The sequence below is a fragment of the Oryzias latipes genome, chromosome 5, assembly GCF_002234675.1.
Source record: "Oryzias latipes chromosome 5, ASM223467v1".
NCBI classification, from domain to species: Eukaryota; Metazoa; Chordata; class Actinopteri; order Beloniformes; family Adrianichthyidae; genus Oryzias; species Oryzias latipes.
The window spans coordinates 27096592-27122552 of record NC_019863.2 but is presented as its reverse complement, the minus strand read 5'-3'; the positions used below and the strand labels follow the sequence as shown (position 1 = coordinate 27122552).

The 25961-nt window shown below is 38.6% G+C and overlaps 2 protein-coding genes across 2 annotated transcripts; both read right to left on the bottom strand.

Annotated features, from left to right (window-relative positions):
- Positions 1–1724: 1724 nt before the first annotated feature.
- prph (peripherin) lies at positions 1725–6646 on the bottom strand. Its single transcript, XM_023955177.1, has 9 exons — positions 5996–6646; positions 4822–4882; positions 4585–4680; positions 4183–4347; positions 3975–4100; positions 3670–3890; positions 3389–3441; positions 2469–2542; positions 1725–2377 (listed from the first exon to the last, which is right to left on the bottom strand). The coding sequence occupies exons 1-9, from the start codon at positions 6541–6543 to the stop codon at positions 2315–2317; spliced, it is 1407 nt and encodes a 468-aa protein (XP_023810945.1). The 5' UTR covers positions 6544–6646; the 3' UTR covers positions 1725–2314.
- A 5239-nt stretch (positions 6647–11885) lies between these two features.
- pmel (premelanosome protein) lies at positions 11886–19564 on the bottom strand. Its single transcript, XM_004069118.4, has 12 exons — positions 19417–19564; positions 18317–18412; positions 18074–18220; positions 17281–17415; positions 16335–16496; positions 15954–16238; positions 15029–15784; positions 14787–14939; positions 14597–14699; positions 13225–13430; positions 13056–13146; positions 11886–12404 (listed from the first exon to the last, which is right to left on the bottom strand). Exons 1-12 carry the CDS (start codon positions 19466–19468, stop codon positions 12251–12253), a joined length of 2340 nt encoding a protein of 779 aa, XP_004069166.1. The 5' UTR covers positions 19469–19564; the 3' UTR covers positions 11886–12250.
- Between the last annotated feature and the right edge of the window lie 6397 nt (positions 19565–25961).

Sequence of the window (25961 nt, the reverse complement as noted above, 5' to 3'; positions counted from 1 at the left end):
TGTTTCACAAAAATACATTTTATTTTAATGAACATTTATCAATGTAATAGCATTTATCTTGAAATACTCCAGGCCGAGAGAGCCAGTGTTTTCCTGCAATTGCTTATAGACAAAACAGATCTGATCCAATGATACGAATCCAGTTTTTTTTTTTTAAACTTTTTATTGTTATTTTGTGTTGTACAGCCCTTAAATACTCTAAATGAGTTTTAAAGTGATAAATAAATAGAGCTTAACCCTTGTGCTATCTTAGATGACCCCACCTTTACATTGACGTGTTCTCCCTACCATGACAAAGGTGGATAAAGGTGGAAAGATTTCATGTAATCCATGGACACCAGTGAAGATCACCAATCATTGAAGAAAAAAGGTTCAGTGCACTGTCTAGTGGGTCTTTTTCCTATAAGTTGTTATAGTTTTCAATAATAATTTTCAACTTCATTAGTTGAGAATTTGCACAGGTTGTTGTTTTTCCCTCCAGTTTATCGAAACGTGTTGTTGTGTACCCCACAATTATTTTAAAACTGTAATTTTTTTTAAAATATTTTTTTTACGTTTAGTGCAAGAGCAATTTTCGAACAAATACATAAATCACAGCATGCTATATAAATTTAAGACAAAAGAGACCAACATTTCATTCATGTTTTTAAATTTAATTTTAACTACACAGAAAAAATGTACAAGCTGAAGTTTTATTTGTTTTTCTTTTGTTTAAATCAAACATGTAACTTCAACATTATACTTTGGGTGATTACATTGTTTCACTTTATTTTAAATGTGTTTGTTGGCCACTGAACCTTTATGCTGTTTCTTTGATTTGGCTATTACTTATATTTAAACGTAACTTCAAAAATTTCTAAAGTGTTTGAAGTCTAAAATTGAATTTGTAGTTTAGAAAGCATTTTTTGTTTTATGACAATGACTTTATGACAAACCATTGAAATCTCGGAATTCAAATCCTTTGTTTTTCAACAAAAACCTTGAAGGAGAACTAAACTATTTATCTCTGCTTTCATCAAGACGCTTTTCAAACTGTTAGAACAGACACTTGTTGTGCTTCATGACAGTTAACAGCAGCGCAGTACGAGACGCTCTCACATTAACCCAATGCATCATGGGAGTTCACGTCACGTCTCTGATCTTCATTATTTTATTCGCTTTTTACATTCATTCTGATCCCGCAGGAAGCTACTAGGGGTGCCTGGATGATCCGTGACTCATGGATCAATAGCCCTGGTTCCGCACAGACACGTGGCGTGGATTGCCCCCCACCCTTCACTTTCCTCCCTCCGCGCCCATCATTTGTCCGTTCACACCGAACGCGTCCTCCGCTTCTGTTTTAACCCAAATCAAAGCCACTGCTGGACGTTTGTCCAAAAGCCGCTGTGTGTGGGCGGAGCTACAGTCTGGCCCTCCTTATGAAAGACACAGAAGATGTCTATATTTTGAAGAGCTCCACAAAGCTGTCGGCAACTGAGTAGTTACTCAGTATGAAACCTGAGCCTTTTTTTTTGATGAATATAGAGCTAATATTCTGGTGATGATAAATGTTTTTGGATCAGTAAAAAAATGAGTAATTTCCCATGGCACACCTGACCATCTCCTTAAGGCACACTATGTGCCATCGGCACAGTGATTGTGAAACACTGGTCTATAAGAAGGCTTGGTTTGACAGATCTATAATTATAACCTCGGCAAATAACAGAAACATTCATACAGACAAATATTGTCTCCAACTCATTTTATTTGCATGTACATCTTTACAAACAATTGTGTCGGATGCACTCATCGCTCCAAAGCCTATTCTGCACATAGAATTAGTCATACTTTCAGAATGTTCTGCGTTGTTCTGTAATCTGCCCGTGATGTTACAGTGATTTGCACAAGAAAAGAATAGTAAAGCTGCTAAAAACATAAGTAGACATGTCAAGCTAATTTTGTTCTGTATTTGAAGATGTGTTGGCCAAAGGGCATTGTCGGACAGTTTGTTAGTCACCCACAGGTATAATAACTAAAATCCGTTACGGCTTCTAGCTAAAAATATCTAGTCGTGTGAGGATTCCACAGGATTGCACTCTAGATAAAGGCCTCAAGTGGTACATCAGTAAAGTAGTTTTGCACAGCCCACACAGATTTACCAAAAAGTGGCTTACATAGCACCAAAGGGACACTATTTCCTATTGATTCAAAATTGCACCTATTCTAAGACACACTGCTACACAAACGCATAATAGGAATGAGAACTAGATAGAGGGAAAATGTTTCTCCATTTTTTTTTTCATGATGGCACAGGCCTTCAGATTATCAAACAACTCTACTCATCCTTGTCAGTCTTCCCCACGTCACTCTGCTTCTCCCTTTTGGATTCTTTCACCACCTGATGAAGCAAGCAGGAAAAAGTTTAGTCTCTGAGAACAAATTGTGATGGTTTTGGTTTGTTCTTTTCAAGTTTGTCCAATTCTTTGTACCTCTCCATCTCTAGTCTCCACAGTCTTTATCACCACGGTTCTTTTGCTCTGGGAGTCTGGAATTCTTTCGTAATCTGTAATATGTCCAAATATGACAAGAGTTTCAAGGCTTGGATAATATTTCTGACAAACCGCAAGTATACAGAAACAACAGTACAAAAATGGAAAAACTGCATGTGACTATTCACACATTTTTTAAAGTCTTTAACAAATATGACAATGAAGAAACATTTTCTATGTCTATTAGTGAGTGTTAGGCCTATAATCTGCTGTATCCCTTTTGGGGTCATGGTGTTGCAAGATCCTGTCCCAGCTACAGGTGGGTTACACTTGGGTCACCATGTTACACAATCACCCTATGAATCAAGGTACCCAGGTAAACCCTGTGCCACCGTGCAGCCCTCAGTGTAGGTGTAGTTTAAAAAGAACAAGGCAAAATCAAGAGGAATGTTGGGTTAAACATGAAAGAAAAAGGTTTAAAAAAAAGCTGCATATATCTAGAGGTAAAAGGCACTGTTTCATAAATGTGAAAGACACACCGATCGCTTTAAAAACCTCGCAACGTCAGTGTCTTGATTAAAATCAATTAGACAGATTTTTTTAATAAAACATTTTGGTTTGCTGTTTTTTAAACAACCACAACAAGAAAAAAAATCTGTAAAAAAATACTTTTTCTGTTGCTTCTTGCATTAGCGAGTAAAACGAACACTGTCATTGTTTTTGGAAAAGTCTTTTTTCAGAATGTGCCCTGTCATTTGGTTCAGGTGGATTAAGCAGCAGGGATTTAGCACTTTCAGATTTGACTGAGCTCCTAAAATAAACATGCACTCCACATAAATACTTTAAAAGTACAATTTTAGCACTGGAAAGCATAAAAAACACGAACCGTTGCTTTATGTACAGAGAAAACTACATCTTACCTCGTTCACCAAGGTGATTGCTCATCCCAATATTATAGATGGGGACAGAAATCCTATCAGGATGAAAAAAGAAAAGGACGTTTTTGCATCCAATGATAAAATTGATTTGCTCTTAGTTAGCTGAAGTCAAACATGCATTAGAATAGTTTGAGGTGGATAAAAGGCTTTAAAAAAAACAGCATCTGTTTAGAATTTAGAATCAGAACCAGATCTATTGAGCTTTTCACCCTAAATAAAGTTTTTTTTCTGTTTAGAGTAGGAGGCTAATTGTTGTCTCCCACCTGCTCTCCTCTCCCTCCAGCAGTTTGCGGTACGTGGCTATTTCGATGTCCAGTGCCATCTTGACATTGAGGAGGTCCTGGTACTCCCGAAGGTGGCGAGCCATCTCTTCCTTCAGGTGGCGGATCTCATCCTCCAGCCTGCCTACATTGTCCTGGTAGTTTCCAACCTCAAGGCCAAACTGGTCTTCCATTTCACGCATCTGCCTAACCAGAGCCTCATTCTAGGAGAAATCAGAAACTATTATTCCAGTTTGCAGCTGGACAGACCTTCATATTGATAAATAAAACGTGGCATTTGGCCTTACTGTGTTCTTCAGTGCATCAATTTCACAGTTGAGAGACTGAATCTGCCTTCTGGAATCGTTGGCGTCCTGCTTGGCCTGCCTCAGTGCATCAGTGTTGCGCTTTGCAGACTCGGTCAAGTCAACAAACTATAAGAACAAAAGAGAATGATGCAAATTAATTAAACACATTAAAAAAACTCTTTTATGCTGTCTCGTTTCACCACTTTACCTTAGATTTGTACCACTCCTCGGATTGCTGCATGTTCTTTAAAGCAATGGTCTCATACTGGGCTCTGATGTCCCTCAGTGCACCAGTCAGGTCGGGCCTGGAGCTGCTGTCCACCTCCATTTTCAGCTGCTGAGTCTGAACACTAACTTGCACATCCTGGATTTCCTAATAACGTTTTCAAACAAATATACACGCAGAGAGATGGTTAAGTGCTTAGTCTACACAGCAGGTTTACATTGAACCCAAATATGTCATATTTTGGTGTCATTAGTGGGATTTCTTTCTATTTAAAAAAATGTGGAAAGTGAATTAAAGGAGAAGAGTTACACAATTTGGAGTGTGATTAATTTGATATATTTTGGCTAATTACTAATTTCAAAATGCCGTTAAGGTGTCACATACTTCATCATGGAGCTTCTTTAGGAATTCAATCTCGTCCATGAGAGATTCAATCTTCCTCTCCAGCTCCAAACGGGACAGTGTAGCATCGTCCACATCCTGTCCAAACACGAAAAAAAGAAACATTTCCTGAATGTTCTTACCTAAAGCTAAATTCTATAAGAATTGGGCTTTGTCAGTTCAGAAATTCCCCACACGGGATGTAAACTAAAGCTCATCGTTTTGTAACTGTGTGTTTACCTTGCGGAAAGCAACCAGGTTACCCTCAGCATCCATCCTCTTCTGGGTTTCTTCCTCTAACCTGAAAGCAAGACAAAAGAAAAAGAAAAAGAAATTATAGCGTTCAGATTCTGTGTGGCCTCAAAAATTGATTTACACTGAAAGGGTCAAAGATGAACAGTTTTCTTTTTACCCCCTTTTGGAAAATGCCGCACCAGGGCATCATCTGGCAGGAAGCTTTCAGAATCAATCTGTTAATTCACTGCGCCTTTAAAAGGGTTTTGGGGGGGGGGGGGGGGGGGGGGGGGGGGGGGGGGGGCTCCGGGATCTACAGTGTCTCCTTTCAGATGCAATTTTAGGGTTCAAATGGCTTGATTTAGTGAACTAAGATGTTATAATAATGATAAATATTTCCCTTTAGATGCCTAACTTTGTTTTAGTTGTTTTGCAAATTCACGATTCCCTTTTAAGAGTTAATAAAATGTTTATCGCAGGGGGAAGGATGTGAGATTTTATTCATTTTTTATGGCACATAGCATGGATGTGAAGTTTAAATTTGCTCAGTCATATTGAGGTCCCACCCAAGCCAGACATATAATAGATCAGTGGGCCCTGCTGCCTCATCTTTAATTCATACCACGTTACAGAGGACCCTTTTTGTCCTAATGGGCTTTCTGGCACCATCCCATCAGCGCAGAGGGACATTAAAAACACACCTAATGGAGTCACTGACCCACATTGATTTTTCCAGATGCTATTTTCTCTACACACCCCCTTTCCTTTGGTCCCCTGTCCTTTACTTTACCTCGGCGCTCCTCAGCCGGCCCCACCCAACATCCGGTGCCTCTATCCTCGCTTTGGTGCATCACATCTCATGTTTTTAGCTGTTTCCATAAGTTTGTCTGTTGCTCTGCATGATCTATCACTCTGTCAACATCTTCTGTTGGTCTCTGAATCTCTCATGAAAGCCGTCACAGCATCCTCCATCCTACTGCAGCTCCTTTGCCACACCCTTACTCCTAATCGGAGGCAAATCTTCCATCGACTTCATTCTTGAAGTGCAGAGTTAATTATAGCAGTGTCAGTAAAGATAGGAGGATGCTCTCACATGTGACCGAAATGAAGAAATTGGATACGCTTCAGATGAAAATAAAACTTGAGACTAAACATTTTTTTCTGTCCCTCTTATACCAACCTCTGCTTGAGAAGGGCCAGATCTTCAGCCAGGTTGTCCCTCTCCAACTGGTACTCGTCCCTCTCTTTGCCGATTGCTTCCATCTGGCGCCTCAGCTCCCTCAGTTCCTCCTGGAAGAGATCGGTAGCCCGGTTGGGCTGGCCCTGCTGCTGCTGGCCCTTGAACTGGTTCAGCTCCAGCTGCAGAGCTCCGTTCTGCTGCTCCAGGTATCGGACCTTTTCAATGAAGCTGGCAAAGCGGTCATTCAGCTCCTGCAGCTCTGCTTTCTCGTTGCTGCGAGTGGCGAGGAACTCCTGGTTGACGGCCTCAGCCAGGGTGAAGTCCACCTTGTCATATGAAAGGCGAGGGGGCTGGGGGCTGGGGCGCGGGCGCTGTTGGTGGTAAGTGGTGGAGCGGGACGCCACCGCGGGTGACACTGAACGCATGTAGTGTCCCCCAGAAATGGGCATTCGAGAGGACACAGGGGTGTAGGAGGACATTGACACGGGGTGAGGGCTTCCAAAGGTGCGCCTGTAGGAGGTGGAGGTGTGCATTGAGGAGTGGCTCATGGCTGTTCTGGCTTTGTTCTCTGTCCCTGCAGAAGGATGAAGAGCTGGAGGCTTCCAGGTGCTCGTGAAGCAACAGGACAGCCGACCGAAGAGCACTGAGGCTTTTATATGGTCCAGGCTCCATCAGCATCCCCTCCTCCCTCATCCTCCTCCTCACATTTCCTCACCCCACCCTCATGAAGACTTCCTTTCTCAATCATTCATCAGGCTTTGGCCACTCCCTGTGAGAAGGACCTTGCTGCTCCCTGGACATACACCGACTCTGTCTCGTCTCGTCCTTTTAACCAGCACACTTGGCGAGAAGCCAGACTGACTCCTCCGATGACTAAAAATACTCTTTTTAGCTCACTGGTTTAGTCAAAAACTTACCCTCGTTCTATCTACTTACCATGCAAAGACTCATAATATTAAAAAAAGCTCAAACTGTTAATTTCTTGATTCTCAGAGACACCAAAATTCTAACCTGAATCCCATGAATCTATTAATTGGATCCTTTCCTGGTCCATTTGTCTCCCCTGCCTCTCTGTCCAGCTCCCCTTTCACAGTAATGGAATACTTTATTGATATTCAGGGTGTCTGGAGCAGAGCCATGACTCTGCAGTTATTTTATCCCTTTATAAATGCACCATGTCCAGTAATCCTGGTCAGACCGATTGCTGTCTCATTAATCCATGTGAAGGTGTGGTTAGGAACAGACTTTTGGAGCAGGTGACACACTGGTTTGTCACGCTTGAGATTCACTCAGTGATGACTTTTGGTTTGACATCTCTTCAGACTCAACAATTCCTGCAACTAAAAGGTAATAAACATTTTTGGGTTGTGGTTTTAGTGCATCAAAGACTCACGGTGTCACTTTGCAACTGATACGTTTCTTTCGTAAATCTCCACTGGGATGTTTTTGTCTATCGTTTGCATGTTCCAGAATGAGATTGCATCATCTTTCCTTCAAAATAAAAGGAAAATCTGAAACTTTCTGTTATAATTTGCATCAATTCTTTTTTTACGTAGCAGTTGTTTTTTTAGCTATTCACTTTAGTGTGTTTTTTCAAGAATGACTTTGCAGCAAATATAGATTTACGGTTTGTTTGAAAGTAGATATTGAGGTTTAAAATGAGACCAAAGCAGAAAATAAAGGAGAAAGAGAAAACAATTTGCAGGGTCAACAAGCAAAGATGAAAGAAATTCGTCAACATCTTTTTAGACATTCCACAATAAAAGCGTTTTATGTGAAACAAAGATAACACAGACATTTCTGCAAAGGCAGACAGGACCATAACTGCATGAAGATGATGTAATACAGAGCATGCTCTGTTCTGACTGGGTGTGGCACTTTCAAAAAAGAGCCAAAGATAGTTTTATCTTTCAAATTATTGCTTTTGTATCTCTCAGCCTGATGCAACCAACGTACTTGTCACTTTGAAGCCAAATGCTTCCTTGGACCCCTTCAAAATTTTCTAATAAATTTTATTTTTAATTTCGTCTCATTGGTGCAGCATCCACCGCTCATTTGCTGTCTGTGTGTCCTGCACAGACTCATGCTGCGTGCACACAGGGGGCTGAATTTCTGCTAAATCTGCATGACTGCCATGGCCAAGGTCTGGTTCTCTGCGTAAGAAATGGTCGGTTGGACACAGAACTGTAATCTAATAAACTTGCTTCATGGTCAATAACTCTCTTTCCATCCCCCCTCCTGACATCCTGGATGAATGTTTCTGCACAGACAACAGGCTCACTTTCTATTCTTCACCCTGAGTCTTTTCACCGGTTTTAGCATTTTAAAATCAATGATTTATGCTCTCTATTTATAAGTAAGAATGTGAATACTATACGCAGAATAATGCAAACCTCAAAGTGTAAGCAGCATTGCGTCAATAACGCCACTCTTCGGCCAAAAGAACTTTCTGACTCTCAGATGATTCCCAGAAGCATCATGCATCAAATTTCCTATGCAAAAATCAATGTAAACATCCCAGTAATGTGGAAAAGCCGAGAAGAAAATGTGTACAGCCTCATTTTGCTATGCATGACCATGGGGCTGGGAGGGGTCACTGAGAGAAAATTTTAACCATCATCAGTATTTTCAAAAACGATGATACATTTTGTCTTAAATTGTGTTTTTTTTATGGCCATTTTTCTAACATTTTACATTACATTACATTTTCTAACAACTTTACATTTTTCTAATGTAAAGAACGTCTGTTTATTTCTATCTTGAATCCAGAAGTAGTACTTAAAAATGTGCTATTTTGGAAAAGAATATTGCTTGGAAAATCCTGAAATAGACCCATAGCAGAGAAAACTGGGAAGAGCGATTTTTGTGTTTGGCTGAAGATCATAATACAAAAAATGTAACTAATTTTTATAAATAAAAAAAAAGAACTGAAATTAGTTTTAAACTTTGGTGAAAATCAATAATGTTTGTTTATGTCAATCTGAAATATGTATTGTGATAGTTACCAAATTATGTTTTGATTTGAATAAAAGTGCAATAAAAATACTCACAGACAGTGGTGCATGTTTTTGAGCTGTGTGTACTTTTGCACAAACTCAGTAAAATGAAAACAATAAACGAGACAATTGTTCAATTGTTTGACAAAGTGGTTGAACAAGGAGATAGTTGGAAATGTTCATGGTAGAATCTGCATTTATGAGCATCTCCAATCGTGTATTTCTCACCAAAACGTGATTTTGCTCCCAGTTTTTGATGCTGTTGTGGGCTTTACAAAAAACTATTTTAGGGAAATTCCTATTTCATGCAGTAAAATATCTCCTCTATTATAGTTATATTTTCACTACTTTTTGGGAAATTTCTATTATTTTCACCTTCATTTTTTGTATGGTTTTGACTGTCATGGACAGCTTGAACAGGGATTTAAAATAAAAGTGCATTGGTGTGTGGGTCTAGTGGGTCTAGATGACCCAACTCCCAATGGTAAAGTGCTTAGGATAGCACAAGAGTTAAACTGTACCCTGATGGTGTTGTACAGTGCTGTAAAAATAAAGATTTTTCATTCACCTTTATTTTTACTTTTAATTATTTATTTAACTATTTAACTTTTTCTCTGTGGTAACACGTGTTCATTGCTTTTGATAAGTAAAAGCATGATGGAGATGCTCTCGCATCTTTCTACAGGGTTTTGTAGAATGCAGCGGCTCAATCACCTCTCTGACTCATCTCCTGTACTGCTGAGCACAGTCGTATTATTACAGTAATTCATAAAAACATATTTATCTTTTTAACCCCATGCAGGGTGCAGGACGGCAGCTTTAACAGTGGAGTGTTTCTTGTAGAAGTGAGCTATTTACAGATCCCAGATCATTTAATCTGACACAAAGATATTCTCCCTGTAGAGTTGTTAAGCCTGGATGTAAAGATGGCTAAACTCCATTGGCTACATGTGGCCATGAGACACATTAATGGAAGATCATGATTGATGAGTTGTGTTTAGCAATTACTGTAATGGAAGCCTGCGCTGTTGGATGGATGTCCATGTAGACTCCAAGTAAAGACGCTTACAGCTGAAGAACATGCCAATATGAACTGCATGCTGATGAGCCAATGCATTAGATAAAAAACAGAAAAATCTTAACTACATTGATCTGCTATATTTCATAGTTTGCTGCAAAAATGGCTTAAAAACCTAAAACCTCAAAAAAGAAAAAGTAATAAACTTTTCTTGAGAAAGTTAAGGAACAGTATTTAAGGTGAACACAAATCTTTGTTTATTTCATGGCTTTTAACAAGAAACGTTTTTGCTTCTGTACTGTCAGACACTTCAGAGTCCATTACAGTGATGAATACAATTGATTTAGTATATGCATGCAGTTTAGAAGTTACCGTAATAAAAAGTTTTAGAAAAATGATGGTCAATTAGGTTTATCTTGAGCTCTAGCTTTAAATGTAACCTCTTATTTTTTTGACTACCTGTACCAGTGCCAAAATTGATCTTGTTGCTTATTGACTGCTGTTGTTTGTTTATTTAAGACAGGGACAGCATATATTAATATAACATTTAAAAGAGCAAATATAGAAGATTATAGCCGTTTAGGCTAATTTCTATCTTTAGTCCCTGTAGACAGGTTGTGTGAATTTACCATTGATATTGGAGTGTTTTAGGTGAAGTTCAGTGTCATTTTAACTAACATTTCACCAGCTTTCTTTTCACCTTCTCTGTCCGTGTGACACATAAAGAGCTAGAGTTAACCACAAATTTCAACGCAACATTCACAGTGTTTTAAGAAAACTGCTTGTTATTTTTGTGTGTACTATTAGCTCACATTTATTAAGTTAATTTGACCATTAAAAAAGTAAAATAAAGAAATAAATACTTATTCTCAGCAAAATGTCCTAAAATAACATGATGTATTCTTTGACTGGTTACCATGAGAAGTCCGAAGAAACTCCTCAATATTTTCTTTGTTAAAGTGACTATGAATATTTTGTAAGATTGATGTCTTTTTAGGTGGAACATTGCTAAAATTGCCCTAAAACTCCCTAAAATGACCTCGTTTTGATTTGGAACGTTTCCTCCAACAGAAATGTCAAATTCATTGCATCAGCAAATCTTGAACTGCAGTAAGACAAACAGGCCACAAGAGGGCGACAGAGCAGGCAGCATGGTTGTAATGGCACAGTCTGCTGAGCAGGTCGAAGGTCTGTTTGCCTTGGTTTGTGCATATGCTACAGGCTATAGAATCACTTGCAGACAGTCAAAAAGAAAAGTTGGTAAAGAAAGTAAGCTTTGGACTTTTCAGTTTGTTCCTTTATCACTATTGAAAGCTAAACTATTGCTTAGTTTTATGCTAAATAAACTCCCTCTTGTGCATTATTGACATATTTTATTATTTTATAAGGCAGGTTTTTTTTTAGACAAATGATTAAGTGTGAAGATTACCAGTGTGTGCACGAAGCAGTTTTCTTTTAACAACAAATTGCAGCCTTGCAGCAAATCCAGCCTTTGTTCATGAAAAGGTTTCTGCTATGCAATGTGTAAAAATGACCAAAGTTCACAGCCATGCCTCAAGTCTGAGAAACATAACCTGCACCCACTTTTACCTTTAAAAGAGTAAAATATACATATTATGAAAAAAATGTACCCACTTTGAGAATTTATGTAAATTTTACTGTCCTGGAAGGTCTAAAACACAATTATTGAGTGTCTTGAGCAGTGTTTATGTTTCTTCTTCTACATAGCAGTTCAGAAACCCTTCTGAATTTCTCTGTGTTGTGGTGGATGCAGAGGCATGCAACACTGCCTCCCTGTGTCCCACTTGGCCTACAACAGTCGAAAACGTTTTTTCTTTCAAAAAATAATAAGAAAAGAAAAAGATGGACCACAAGATGGTGAGAAATGTCAATTTTATTAGTTTTACAGTGTATGTAGCAAAAGTGATACTGCTCTGCAACAAACTTAGTCATAACCACACTGTTGGAAATAACACGAAAAAGTCTATCCTAAGAGTTTAGTAGAAGCGGAATAAGAAGATATATGATTGCCCTAGTATCAGTGCCAATTTAAATTATGCTATAGCACAAAATAAATAATATTTTTCTCTGTAATACGGTAATAACTTCTGGTTTTGACATAAAGGCCTCAAAAGGATGGTTTACTCATCCTACATGGTTTATGGCTCAGAGAGTTGTCTCACTAAAAAGTTAAGAAAGCAGATGTGTTAGTGGATGTTGTGAATGAAATGCTGGGGATTTTTAGACAATCCTTCCCTGAAGTAGTGGACGGCTTTCCCCCGGTGACTGCCGACTCAGCAGATTCCACAGCAGCAAAGGCACCGATGTCACTCCGAAACTACCACCGTTGTCAGCATCGTGGCCTTCACTTAGCGGCTGGTACTGCTTGAAGCGCCTGTTCAAAAAAGGAGTCACAAGGACCCGAATCAAATGACGCAAAATAATTCTGTTGTGTGCAATACTGTAATATTTAATAAAAGTTAGGACCTTTTATACTCCAAAAATGACTTTAGGTATGAAAGTAAGATCATTTAGATTTCAAGTAATTTTGAACCATTTTTGCCAAAACTATGAACTTAAAACATTCTTCAGCATCAACTTATGGTTAAAAACAAGTACTGTTTGTTTTACAAGACCGCCCTCAAAAAGCAGCAGGAGACTACAACCTCTCCCAAACTACACCTGGTTTAGAAACCTTAATGCTGTCCATAGTTTTCAGAGAAGTATTAATGTCTTAACCAATGATCAGACTGTAGCACATGCAAAACTTTGCTCAGTGCTCCAGCTTTGAGTGGTGGTAGTTGGTGTGTTTACTGCCACCCTAAGCTGCCTATTGATGCAAAAATGGGGGAACCCCGGCTGCTCCAAGTCAAAGGTTTGCAGTTGACTTGGAGTCTGTGCAGTTCCAGGTAAAACAGTCAATACCTCTAAACATGAAAAACATGAACACAAATCAGTGACTTGACATCAAGAAAATTGCTGCTACATTTAAAACATTTTTTTTGTTATTTTCCAAAGGTTATGGTCGTATATGAGTTCCTCTCACCTGTACATTAAGCCAATGCAACAAACCACACAGGCGAGGACCATGACCCCCAACACTGTGGCAGCAGTTCCAGCTGGAGAACCTCCGGAGGCTGAAATGCATTTACATTTAACAGTTCAGACAGAAATAAATAAAAGTAAACCTTTAATTGATTTTATTCCTCACTCACCAACTGCAACATTGACTCTGGCACTTGTCATAGCGAGACTGACGTCATTAGTGAGTGAGACATTGAGGCAAAACACTCCGGTGTCGTTGAAAAACTGGCGGAGGATCAGCTGGCAGTCAGGGGAGGGCGTGGCTGCGTTACAGATGGTTTGTACCGGTGTGATGCAGTCAGCATCCGAAACAATAGTGCAGACCTCACTCGGAAGACTAGAAGAAAGGATGGACGAAATAGAAGATGTTTTCACCCCAGAAAAACAAAACAATCAAAGCTGGTGTCCGAATTCCCTCACTATTTAGTGCTCTATATTTTGTTGGGGTGTCGGAATCTACTTTTCCATGATCCAGTGGAAATTTCTAGAAAGTCTCAGCGAAAAATTAGTGAATAAATGCTCACGACATGGACGAACATAGACAGTTATGCATTATATTTAAATGATTTGTCATTAAAAAGAAAAGTATTTACATTTATTTTTTATAAATCATCCATCAGAATACAGTGATAAATAGCCTTTGTAAAATGTTCATATTTATTAGTCATATTCAGTGTTAAAATAAAGAAGAAAAAGTAGTAAACGTGTGTCTGAATTGCATTAAAGATTCACTCCGAAGAAAACCACATTTTTGTTGTTTACATATACAAAGAAAATTAAGCTCAAAATTTAATCTCTGAGTCTTTAGTGAAATCATTGTGAATCAGGAGCAGACAAAAAAAGGACGTATCACAAGCTCCCCACTCCGCTCCATTCTGGCGCATATGCTTGTAGTAAACAAGATCTACCTACATCTTTTTTTTCCTCGTCTGAGCTGGCATCTGGCTTAAAACTACACGACTGGATAGCTACGATATTGTTCGCCATTTTTGCTGCACCCGTAAATGTAAGTTTGCGGATGTGACAGGCTGTAGGCTATCAGGAGAGCGAGTAAACAGAGGATGGGAAGGGGAGGCGGGTTGCTCTGCGCCAATGGTCCCGCCCACATTTAGAGGCAAATTTCTAACTAACCACTGCCACTAGGTCTCAGCAAACAACATGGGTTTTTTGATTTCGGCAAAAAAATGACATAATCACAATTCAAAGACGACCGGGAATGGTTTTACAATAGATCAAAAGATGAGTATTTAAAATCCAGGTCACTGGATAATCCTGCACTATGTAGTTTTTTGGGGGTTAGGTAGTACAGTAGGAAATTCGGACATAGCCAATATTTCATGCTAAGACTTTGGTTCACTTTTCTGACCGGTCACAAAAGGTTTTATTTTCATCTCGATATAATACATAAAGAAAGAAAAGATTTTCTTTTTCACTGAACTGAATCAGCTATGTAAATGTTAGTAAAATAAAAATGTTATTTGATGTATTTTAAATGGTGCTGACCTTCCCTGACAGCTAATGGTGACATCCACAGCATTCTGATCCAAAGCGGTGGCTATGGGCACAACACTGGACACCTGAACGATCTCCACACTTTCAATGCCCTCTGCAGGATTGAAATCAGATGAAAAGGAGGTTTAATTGTTGCTTTTTTAAATTAACGTTAGAAATGACCATTTAAAGCAGAACTTACGGACAACATCTACAGACGTAGCAAGAGATCCGTAACGGTAGACTGTGCAGTCAGCTGCCAGCTCTGGGGCCTGTCTTTTGACCAAAACGAGGGCAACTTGTGCTGGATCTGCCTCCACTTCCACCTGAACTTCACCCTCAGCTGGAACAGCTTCTGTATGCAACCAAGTACAACAAGCGTTAAAACATGACGAGTTTTTTTTCTTGAAGGCACCATTGTTTGAATTAATACAAAACATGCACCTGCAGCTGCTGCAGTGGCTGCTACCGCGTTGACAGTTTCTACCACTTCAGCTTCAGCATCAGCTGCTTCTGCCTCTTGAGCCACCGTGGCTTCTGTGGCAGCAAGAGCCACAACATTATCAACAGGTGTTTCAGTTTCAGCTTGGACAACCTCTGTGGCGTCAGCAGCAGTTGTTTCGTCAGCAGCAGCAGCCGTTTCGTCAGCAGCAGTAGCAGCAGTTTCGTCAGCAGCAGCCGTTTCGTCAGCTTCTTGTACTGCAGCTGTGTCTACAACAGCTGTGGCAGCTTCCACTTCAGCTTCTCCCGCTGCAGCTGGTGCTGCAGAAGCAGCTGCGTCTGCCACCACAGTAACATCTTCAATGACTGTTTCTTCATTTACTGCTTCTTCTGCTGCTGGTGCAACAGGAGCAACTGTTGCCGCCACCGTTGCAGCTGCATCTGCTCCCTCAGCAGCAACATCCACAGCTGCAGCATCTGCCTCATCTGCATTAACTTCTACAGCTGTTGCATCTGTCTCCTCCTCAGCAGCTGCAGCATCTGCTTCAGCGGTGTTGTCTTCTGCAGTGGCGGCAGCGTCTGTTTCCGCAGCCGCTTGAGCGTCAGCGGGCTGGACAGAGGCGGCGAGTGGAGTGGCATCCGAGGAAGGAACATCCAATGCGATAGCATCCCCTCCCTCAGCTGGTGCAGCTGGAACAGCCGCAGGGGTGGAGGCCATAACCACCACTGCTGGAGCAGCAGAAGCTTCAACGGGAGCAACTGCAAGAAAAGAATGAAGGATATGAGCAAAACAGCTGTGGTGAAGAGCAGGAGTTTCAAACTCCAGCTGCTTTTCCAGAAATCCTGCTGATTACCTGGATCAGGTAAGTTTAGCCAATAAGGAGCTTGGAAAACATGTTGGGCTTGAGAGGCGGTAATAGAATCTTACCAGCAGTTGGGTTTCCACAGACATTGGGGATGCTTGCCATCAGGATGACCTGAGGTTTGAAGGTTCCTACTGACAAGTATGTATGCGTGACTGAGCGCTCTCTGGAGATCAGCGTTCCACTGTTGTCACCAAAGTCCCAGGTGAAACTGATGTCTGCGTTGTTCAGGTACTGGCTGGGGTCATGGAGCGTGGCTGTGAAAGCGATGGCTTGGTTCTGGATGAAGTTCTGGTCGTTTTGATTCACATCATTGACTTGAGCAAGCGATATGCTGAAAGGGACCTGGTCTGATAGAAGTGCAAAAAGACATCGAGTAGTTACTATAAAAGTTTTTACAATAGAAAAGCTGTAGAAGGGTTTTCTATCAGTAAAAGCTCAGGCACCTGTGATGCTGAAGACTGTAGATGCGTAGCCAAGAGGGATGAACTTGTCTCTTCCACGGCAGTGGTAGATCACAACCTCCATGTTGTAGGAGCCCAAGGCAACATTGTCTGTTCCAATGGTGAGTGAGGAGGAAGGTCCATCTGCCACCTGCCAGAAACGCCCTAAAAAGGGTCATTAAGATAAGTCATCTAAATGAAAGTGCACATTTAAAACACACAGCTCAAATACATTTACTCAAATACATTCGTCATTTTTTTCTATTTCTTTCAAGATATATTTTTAAACAACCTGCAAAATTAGAACTGATTGATGGTCTGTAGAATGCACAAGAAAACAGGGAGGAGCTTTACAGTGAATCGAGGTGATTAGGGGGTGGGACGATTCATTTCAACGATTGGATTCCTATCATAATTTGTGGCTCCCGATCTGATTAATACTCGATATTGGTTCATTTAGGACGATCAGATTCACAGACCTAAAACCGATCAAGGCCAAAAAACTTGTTTGAGCGATCTTTAAGAAAATTCACACACATACGCTCAGCTTAAGTCTAAAACCACAAAGTTTCGATGACCTTTGACCTCAAGAATTAAAAAAAAAAATCCCCTTTAGTACCCTCAACAAATATAAACTCTTCCTAGGGATTTCAGTCACTGGTCTTCTAACTTCCCAGGCATTATTGGGAAGTTGCTTGGAGAAAAAAATTGTTGAAATTAGAAGTTGTAGGTTTTACGTTAGCGTTGCGAGCTCGACAAAGTGGCGTTCACCTGTTGCTTGCATATATTTTTTACTGAAATATTGTGAAACTTTAATACATGAATTGTTGGCTCAAGCTGAACGAAACAATATGACATCCAAAAGGAGGGTACAGGAATATAAATCGATTGGTTGATTAAGTCAGTTGATCGTTACAACAGTGATTGGAGCAGATTTATGATGGTTTACCCCATGTTTTCCACACAAACACATAGCGAGGCTTCCTGTTCTGGGCCCCAGTGATCGGTGTGCCATCGGGGAAAGCTCCGGTCCATGCAGGGTCTTGCTCTGGATAAACAGCCCGGCCTTCCTGATACTTACGTCCTAAAAAAAGACAGGAACTCTTAATATCACAGACAGTCAAAATTCCCAATGAGCAAATGTTTAGACTAGGAAAAAACCTAGGACTAACACGAAAAAGTTCTTTGCTGAAACATTAGGAAACTAAATGGAACCAATCCTCCCATTAAAAGTATGCAAATATTGTTGGTCTCACCAAAACACCTCACTTTATCCTGTTTCTCTCTTCCAGTCATTCATCTTAACTTCCTCCCAATACATTTGCCTCTAGTTTTTTTATTTCTGTGTGAAGTATTTTATTTTGGGCCAAAGATTCTAAAAATATATAGAAAAAGTGGGTCAGGTTTCCAACCCTTATGACTTGAACATCACGTCCAACAACATTAACTTACATCTTTAGCAACCTCTGCTTTGGTTTACTGAATTAAAGAAAAAACGTATTCAGACACAAAAAAAAGACTATTTTTTAAACCACTCATCAAGTTTTATTTTTTACGCAGATTCAGAACCTGGTGGTTCATGCAGCTCATGATGAAGTATTTTGTCCTAAATATTCGTTATTTCTTGTTAATTATGAGGAAAATTTCTGTTTTAAATGTTTTTTTTAAATTAAGAATTTCTAAGAATAAAAAAATAAATCTTGTTAATGATCAAATCTTCACAGTATTGCTGCTAATGTTACCGTCAATGGTGCAGTTACGCGCCCACACCACCTGTCCGTCAGGCAGAATGGTCTGGTTTGGTGGAAAATTGAGGTTGATCGTGAAGGTTGCCTTTGCTCCTGTCAGGGTGGGGGCATCGTTTTTCAAATCAAAGCTCACTTCCCCACCTGAAAAGCAAGAACAACAACAGATTTCACGGTTTTGAAGGCAAACCGTCAGAAAGAACTGCAGAGAGTTCACAGAGAGGAACGAATGGGCCTCACCAAACCAACAGTTCCTGAATCTGGGGTCTCCATCTTGCCAAACGGGATACATGCGGGAGTTCCATGACCGATAGCGTGTGAATCCACTTCTTTGTCCTAGAGATAATAATGTTAAGGAAGCAAAAGTAAAAAAGAAAATAAGCCAGTTGAAAAAAAGAACTAAAAGCTGTAATAATTCTAAAAAAATGACAAAAATTTACTAATAAACTGTTTTTAAAAGAGGAGTTTTTATTCTATTGAAATTAACTCTATAACCAGCAGTTAACTAGTTTTACTTTTGGGGTGGGGTGGGTTGTAGAGGTTATGGGTGCCGGGTTCTGGTTTAGTCACACGGTCCACAATCCCCCCAATCCTTTTCATGTGACTATCAGCTGAGCAGCAACATCACTAATCCCAGGGAGGAATGAGGGCTCGCAGACACCGGATCACTGGCTTTTGTTTCAGATTATAGAGCCAAAATATGAATGAATGAATCTTTTTTCACATATTATGAGGACAAATGTTGAACTACAGCCCAATTGGACAATCTGGGTGATAATCACGTTTTGACTAATACAACAAATTACATGGAAAAACACATTTTTATATGTGAAGATCAATTTTATCCATAATTTTTTTAACATGCTGTGAAATAATTTAGCATAAAAAACATTGAAATCCTCTTAGTTGCTTTTCATGTTTTTTTTTCTTTAAACCATGACAAAAGTGTGAATCATAACTGTGAAATTCATATTTTCACTGACATTTTTCATGGCTGTCAAAATAAATTCAGCTCAGTCAATCTCAGAAGGTAACTTAAATTAGACAACAAATCAAATTAATTATTTATTTTTTCTGTTTTTTTTTTACAGTAATCATAAAACAATTCCATTTTTAATAGAAATATGTGTATTGATTAAGCTGCCTTGAGGAAAAATGAAGGAAAAAAAGACAAAAAAAGAACAATTTGACTTTTTTGCTTGCAGAATTACAAGTACTCTTGAGATTTATTTAGCGAAGAGCAAATAAGGAATACATTTATCCAGATGTATTTTTGTTGTACGGCTGTTGCAAACATATAGGATTTAAAAACCATTGTGAAAACGTTCACATGTACTCACTTATTGCCAGGGCTGAGCTAAAAGCAAAGATGAGCAGCGCCACAGTCCTCATTCTGAGTGCGTCTCCGGTCTGGGCCCGATCCGTGTCCTGGTGTCAGTTCCTCCACAGAACCCAGAGAGACTTCCCGTCTACCTCCTAGCTCCCTTTAAGACAGCCCTGGACCTGAATTACCATAAAATTTCCTCTCACCTCTGACATCATTGTGACTCTGTTAAATGGCAACTCCCCTAAAATGAAAGTTGTGTGTGTGCTTTTTAACTTTGGCCGGCAGCAGTTCTGGACTGCAAAGATCAGATTGTTTTCACAATTCTTCTCTCTTACTGCTCCTTTGAGGAAAAATGAAACCCCCCCACACATACTCAAACACTCACTAAAATTTTCACGTACCCCAAATAACCCCCCCAACGTGAGAAACCATCAAAACAAATGAATGAGACTAAACTCTCTTGTTGGGTTGGGCTTAATTTTTTTCCAAAAACAAGTAACAAACCAAAACACATCAGGAAATATTTAAAGGAAGTCTTGAAAATATTATGGGATGGCCACAGGATCTACGGCTTGGCAGACATTTTTTTGTATTATGAAATTTAGCATTTTTCCCCCCCACAATATTGGGAAAAAAATATTGTTTGAGCGATCTTCATGAAATTTCACAAACATGTCGCCAGCTTAAGTCTACAACCACCATCAAAGTTTCGATGACCTTTGGGAAGAGGCCGCCATATTGAATTCCATCCATCCATTCATTTTCTTAACCCCTTGACCCATTGCTGGAGCCTTTCGTGGCTGCCGTTGGACCAGGGCGGGGTAAATCCTGAATAGGTCACTAGCATGTAGCAGGGCACACAATCACGCATTCACACCTAGAGACACTTTAGAGACAACAATCAACCTATGACGCATGTTTTTGTACTGTGGGAGGAGCCATAAATGCACAAGGAGAAGATGCAGCCTCTACACAGAAGGGTACCATTCAGGATTTGAACCAGGGCCTTGAGACCTGTGAGGCGAGAGGGCTGCATCATCGGGCAGCCCCCCAGAATAATAAAAGAAAACTCCCCTGTAGTACCTCCTATTACTTTAAACTACTCCTAGGGATTTTGATCAATCGCCACCTAACTCCTCGAAAATTATTTGGATGCTAGTTGGAAAAAAACATGTTGGAGTTAGACGTTTTTGAATGGCGTTTACGCTGCCAAGCTTGAAAAAAATGGCGTTCCCCTGTTGCTCGTACATTTTTTACCAGAATATTGTGAAAATTGTTGGCTCAAGCTGAATGAAACAATATGACATCCAATACGAATATATTAGGGATGTGGGAGTGGCTAACAGAAAACCTCTGTTGCCACGGAAATCCAAAAATTTACTTTTGCCGAATCTTCAAAAAATTACTTAGACCTGTTCCTCACCCTCAGGCAACCCAAAATTATAATGGTTGCTATGGAGATTTAACCAACAGAAAAGTTGCCATTTTGAAAAAAAGTTGTGTTTTTCTTAAAGGAATTTATCCTGTGGAGCTCTGTAACCAGGGTGGCAGAGGCAGACGAGGAGAGGCAGCCACTAAACAAAATGGGCTAATGGGGGAGTAGCAAAGGCAGAGTGGGTAGCGCTTGCGGGCCATACAATGGCGTTCGCAGCTTTGATTTTAAATTTAGTTCATTTTGTGCAATGAAGTGATTTACATTTTTATGAATCCAATGAAACCCAATGAGATGCTATTTTTCAAATGTCATTGTGTAAAAAGCTAAATATCCAGTCAAGATATCAGATCACGTAAATGTGACAGAAACAAATATGAATGAAAAAACTGAATTTTAGAAACTTCACTTAAATATTGCAAAACACAATAAATAATCATTGCACAATATAAATGAAAGTGTTATGCAAAAAAGCACAGAATAGTGAGTAAAGCTGAGCATGAGCTCTGACCTTACAGCTATGTGTGCATGGGTATCACAAGATTAGTGTGTGGACACGCATTCAATAGCATCCTTTTATTTCCTCCGTCATTCCTCCGTATCCCGATGTTCACCTCGGGCGGCTGCAGCTCAGACAATCTGAAGGGAAGGAGACTCACACCCATGCTTACATTGGCCTCAGGCAATCAACTTCTGATTCAGAGGAAGTAAAGTCTGTGGTTAAAAAACGAAAACTTTATTTTAAAAAAAAACTTTCAATGTCTGTTTAATATAAAAAATATATATTATTTGGACAGGTTAGCGAAAATAATTAATGTTAATCTGTTATGCAGTCCCATCAGGTGAGAATCTGCGTCTAATGAAACATACAGGACAAATCTTCGGTGTCGGTCATAATTATGGCTTTTCTATTTCATTTGGCCAAAAAATAAAAAAATAAAAATCCATGTGTATTTTGTAAAGCCTAAAAATAGAAGCAACCTTTCAGATATTTGTTTTAAAATAATTTAAGTTTGTGGCTTTGCTTCTATACCGTACTACATTGAACTAACACAAATCAGTAAACTGTGAGTAAACCGCTCACTTTTTTTAAATTGAGGGTTAATTCAGGTTAAAACAATGGTTGCAACAAAGTGATTAATATTATTTTATTTTTATGTGAATCTCAGCAAAAGACCACAAGAATATGTAAATGTTTTTTTTAGAAAGAAATGTACCCAGTGAAGAATTAGCTGACTTAAAGAATCCAGAAGATTTAACTTAACAAAACTATTTCCATAAAAAAAGTGGACACCTGCATACTTAGCCTAAATACTTAATTTATATATAATTAATATTCAGAAAGTAACTCCATTCCTGCAGATAAGGACAGCATCATGATCAATGAAACCCAGTTGGGTAATATTTTAAAGTCTAAACTGGATGAAATCAACAGTTTTTATTAATAAATAATACATGTCCATTTTTTAAAACATTCCCAGTAGTGTTTTAATTCTGATTATGAAGTTTTTAACCAAAATCCCACAACCTAAATGTCTTCAAAAGCAACATTTCATGATTAAAAAATCTGAACTCTGACAACTCAACTTTGAGAATGTGACGTTTTCAGTGACGGCGGGCAGAATACACACCCAATAGCTGAGTATTTGAGGGACCCAATATGGTTACTTCTCCTAAACTTAACTTTATGACTGATGTACTTTTATCTAGCGACAACTTAATTATAATTTCCTGTTTTTAGCGACTGAATGATGCACTTTTTATGTATTATTTATTATTTCTGTTGTTGTCATTTTTAGCATGGCAAATTGGTTCAATATATGAATGTTGCACTGACCAAATACCACTTTTAAGATATCATTGTACCAGTGAGAATGACAATAAAGAACTATCTAGCTATAAACTGGGACAAACACTTGACAACAGGTAAATACAAACCTGCTGTTCTTTTCTTTTTCAAGAAAAAATTAAGTCATCTTAGCTTTATTTAAATATTAAAATTAGTGAAAAAGATTTTGATCTAATCTGTTGTTTTGTAAAGATCTGTTTATTATTATTATTTTTTTGCATTTTCTCCTTAAATCTACTTGATTCCATTTGAAAAAAACAGATACTGACGCCCTTGTCTTTGGTGAAAGGACATTTCTGGGCTCTCTTATCACAGGGACTGGTGATTTTCCCACTGATGTAGTCCTGTGCATGTGAGGCTGCACTGCATGTGACCCCTCATGTGCTCACAAACCCAGTTCAGGAGGAAACAAATCCTCACTAAAGTGCACTTGATTTAACATACCACAAATACTCAGCTATTACACTCTTTCTTAAACAGTTTACCTCTTTTCTAACAAGCAATCGTCCAGTATTATGAGACTTTTCACTGATATGTTGAATAAATCAGAATAATGTTGGGGAACAGATGAAATAACAGCGATTCATAAGACTGTACATTCTATGGAGATCAAAGGCAAAAGCAGAGTTGGGTCAGAAATGTTTGCATCAAATCACGTCTGACCAAAGTGAGGAACAGTTTCATCCCTATGCAGCCCCAATAACTACCGTTATGCTGAGTGAGGCAGCAAACGACCAGACCCACCAAGGCTGGAAACTGAACAGTACTGGGAGAAAGAGACAGCACATAACAGCAATGCCCAAGGGCTGGTCCCTTTAAGAAGGGAACATAGCAACCTGCCTGAACTGAATCAAGTAACCATCACAGTGGCAAAAATCCAAGAAAGAGTCTCAAATACGAAGAACTAGACAGCACTGGGCCTTGACATGATACATGTCTACTGCCTAAAGAAACTCCATGAGCGCCAGGGAGGACAAATGAACCGGCCGCTAAGAGATGGGATTCACCCCGAATGGCTAACGGAAGGGCAAACGATCCTGATCCAGAAGGGTCCCTCAAAGGGTGCAGTACCATCCAAATACCAGCCAATAACCTGTCTCTCCACAACATGGAAGCTCTCTCTTTCTCTCTCTCACTATGTATATATATATATATATATATATATATATATATATATATATATATATATATATATATATATATATATATATACATACATACACATACACACATACACACACACACTATATATATGGTTTAACCTATATTTTGGTTTGCATCTTTGTTAATCTTATTTTTTATTGCTTGAAGTAAAATGTTCAGATTTATGATAAATCTTAACAAGAAAATTCTGTCACCGGATTATCAGCAGTGCTCATCTGTCATTCCTGCGACAACTTTCCATGAACTGGGAGGTCTATAAATTAACTTCCCACAGTTAACACAACATGATGATGCAGAATAATTTTCCAACAAACCACTGAATGCACTTCAGAGCAAACACTAAAGGCAGTTTATTACTTTTTTATACAATAGAAGCAGCCTTCTAGTTATACCCAAATATGTCGCTTTGCACATAAATCTGATGGGGGGGGGGGGGGGGGTATTTCAGGCCTGTGGGCTTCAATCATGTGGATTATTGGTATGAATGCTTGTTATGTTCCACCAAACTCTGAGGATGTTTCAACATAAAGAGGGGGGGAAAAAACAGCTGACCTATAGATATTAGGGCTATATGTTTGATATGAAGGACCCAAGCCAAACAGACAAAGGACAGAATGCTTGTTCTGTTCTGTCTTTCTGGATCCAAATGATAGATAATTTATGCTGAACTGTTGACGTCTTTGTGATATCACTGCACTGAATGGTATAACGGGAGCAGTGTATGCGTGTTGTGTATACACAGTTCTGAAAAATAAATGAAAAATAAAAAATACATAAATTCCAGTGTTTCATCTGAATTAGAACCACGTTACTGCAGAGGGCTACTTATGTAATTCAATAATTTATACCAACATAAAAGTGATTACTTGACAATGATATTTCAATTTCGATCTCTTCAAATACATATATATATATATATATTTATATATATATATATTACAATGAATACAAATAGAAAAGTTGAACAAAGGAAAAACTTTTTTTTCTTTTTGTTAGTGTAAAATTTGGTTTACAAAAGTAGAAAATTAATAATATTTTCTAACATACTTTTCTTATCCTGTGGCAAAGATAGTCCATTGGAGTCTATACTTTAAGTTTACTTTTTATACACTATATATTGAAGACATAAAATGTAATAATTTATTCTGAGAAGTATTCTGTTAGTATACTTCCTGTACTGCATGTACATGGAGTATAGTAGGCGTACATTTGCTGTAATTATACTTAGGTATACTTAAGAAGTAAACTTTAGGTGTACAAGTGTACTACTTTTTTGCCAAAAAGTTGTCAGGAGTGGTTATAATCTTTTGGGATTTCAGTTTTATCTCACTAACAAAAAACAGTGTGAATGTGTTTGACAAGGAAATGCTGCACTAACAAAGAAACTAATAAAACACTTAAAAAGGTTTTGTCTCAATTGAAACTTTGAAGTCTTTTTATTTTTATTTTGACTGTTTATGCTTTTTTTAAAAAACTTTTATGTATTATTACTTTTGTTGATTCATTTATTGAATTATGTGTTTATTTTTTTTATTTTGTTTATTTTATTATTATTTATTTCATTTTATTATTATTATTATTATTATTTTTTTGTTATTCAACCTCATGGCAACTTCAATAATTTGCACTTGGTGTGAAATTCTGTATGTGCAATGTTTGTCAATAAAGTTATTAAAATTAAAAAAAAATAATCTCCGTCTTTGATTTTTGTTTTTTAACTGATGGTTAAATTGGAATATAAATGCATTTATGAAAATGTATACATTGATAAAAAAAAATGTTCCAAAAATACACATTATTTGTGGGCGTTAAACTTTTTTCCCTTCATATTTAACCGCTTTTACGTAGCTTTCTGGTTCCTTTACGCCGTAGACCATGTGACCAAAGAGTGCGGCTTGTTTATTATTCCGTTATACGCCGGAAGACGAGGAACTCATTTCTCCAATTACACCAGTTCGCAATAAAATCATTGGATTAAATACAATAAACATAGCGGTCTACCTTCACCAGTGCCATATATCAGGACTGACTTTAATTACTGCTAAATTCAAGAAAAGGGAAAATAATAAATTGCTTCTGCTCTGAACGGTACGGTGTGTCTCGAGCACAAAAA

Coding starts and splice junctions, on each gene's coding strand:
- prph (XM_023955177.1), bottom strand. CDS start 6,543: ATGAGCCACTCCTCAATGCACACCTCCACCTCCTACAGGCGCACCTTT. Junction 3,891..3,974: donor TTGATGCACTGAAGAACACA/GTAAGGCCAAAT, acceptor GATTTCTCCTAG/AATGAGGCTCTGGTTAGGCA. Junction 2,543..3,388: donor CAATCACCTTGGTGAACGAG/GTAAGATGTAGT, acceptor GACATATTACAG/ATTACGAAAGAATTCCAGAC.
- pmel (XM_004069118.4), bottom strand. CDS start 19,468: ATGAGGACTGTGGCGCTGCTCATCTTTGCTTTTAGCTCAGCCCTGGCA. Junction 16,497..17,280: donor GTTTGTGTGGAAAACATGGG/GTAAACCATCAT, acceptor GACCCTTTTTAG/GGCGTTTCTGGCAGGTGGCA. Junction 12,405..13,055: donor TGCATTGGCTTAATGTACAG/GTGAGAGGAACT, acceptor TTTTTTGAACAG/GCGCTTCAAGCAGTACCAGC.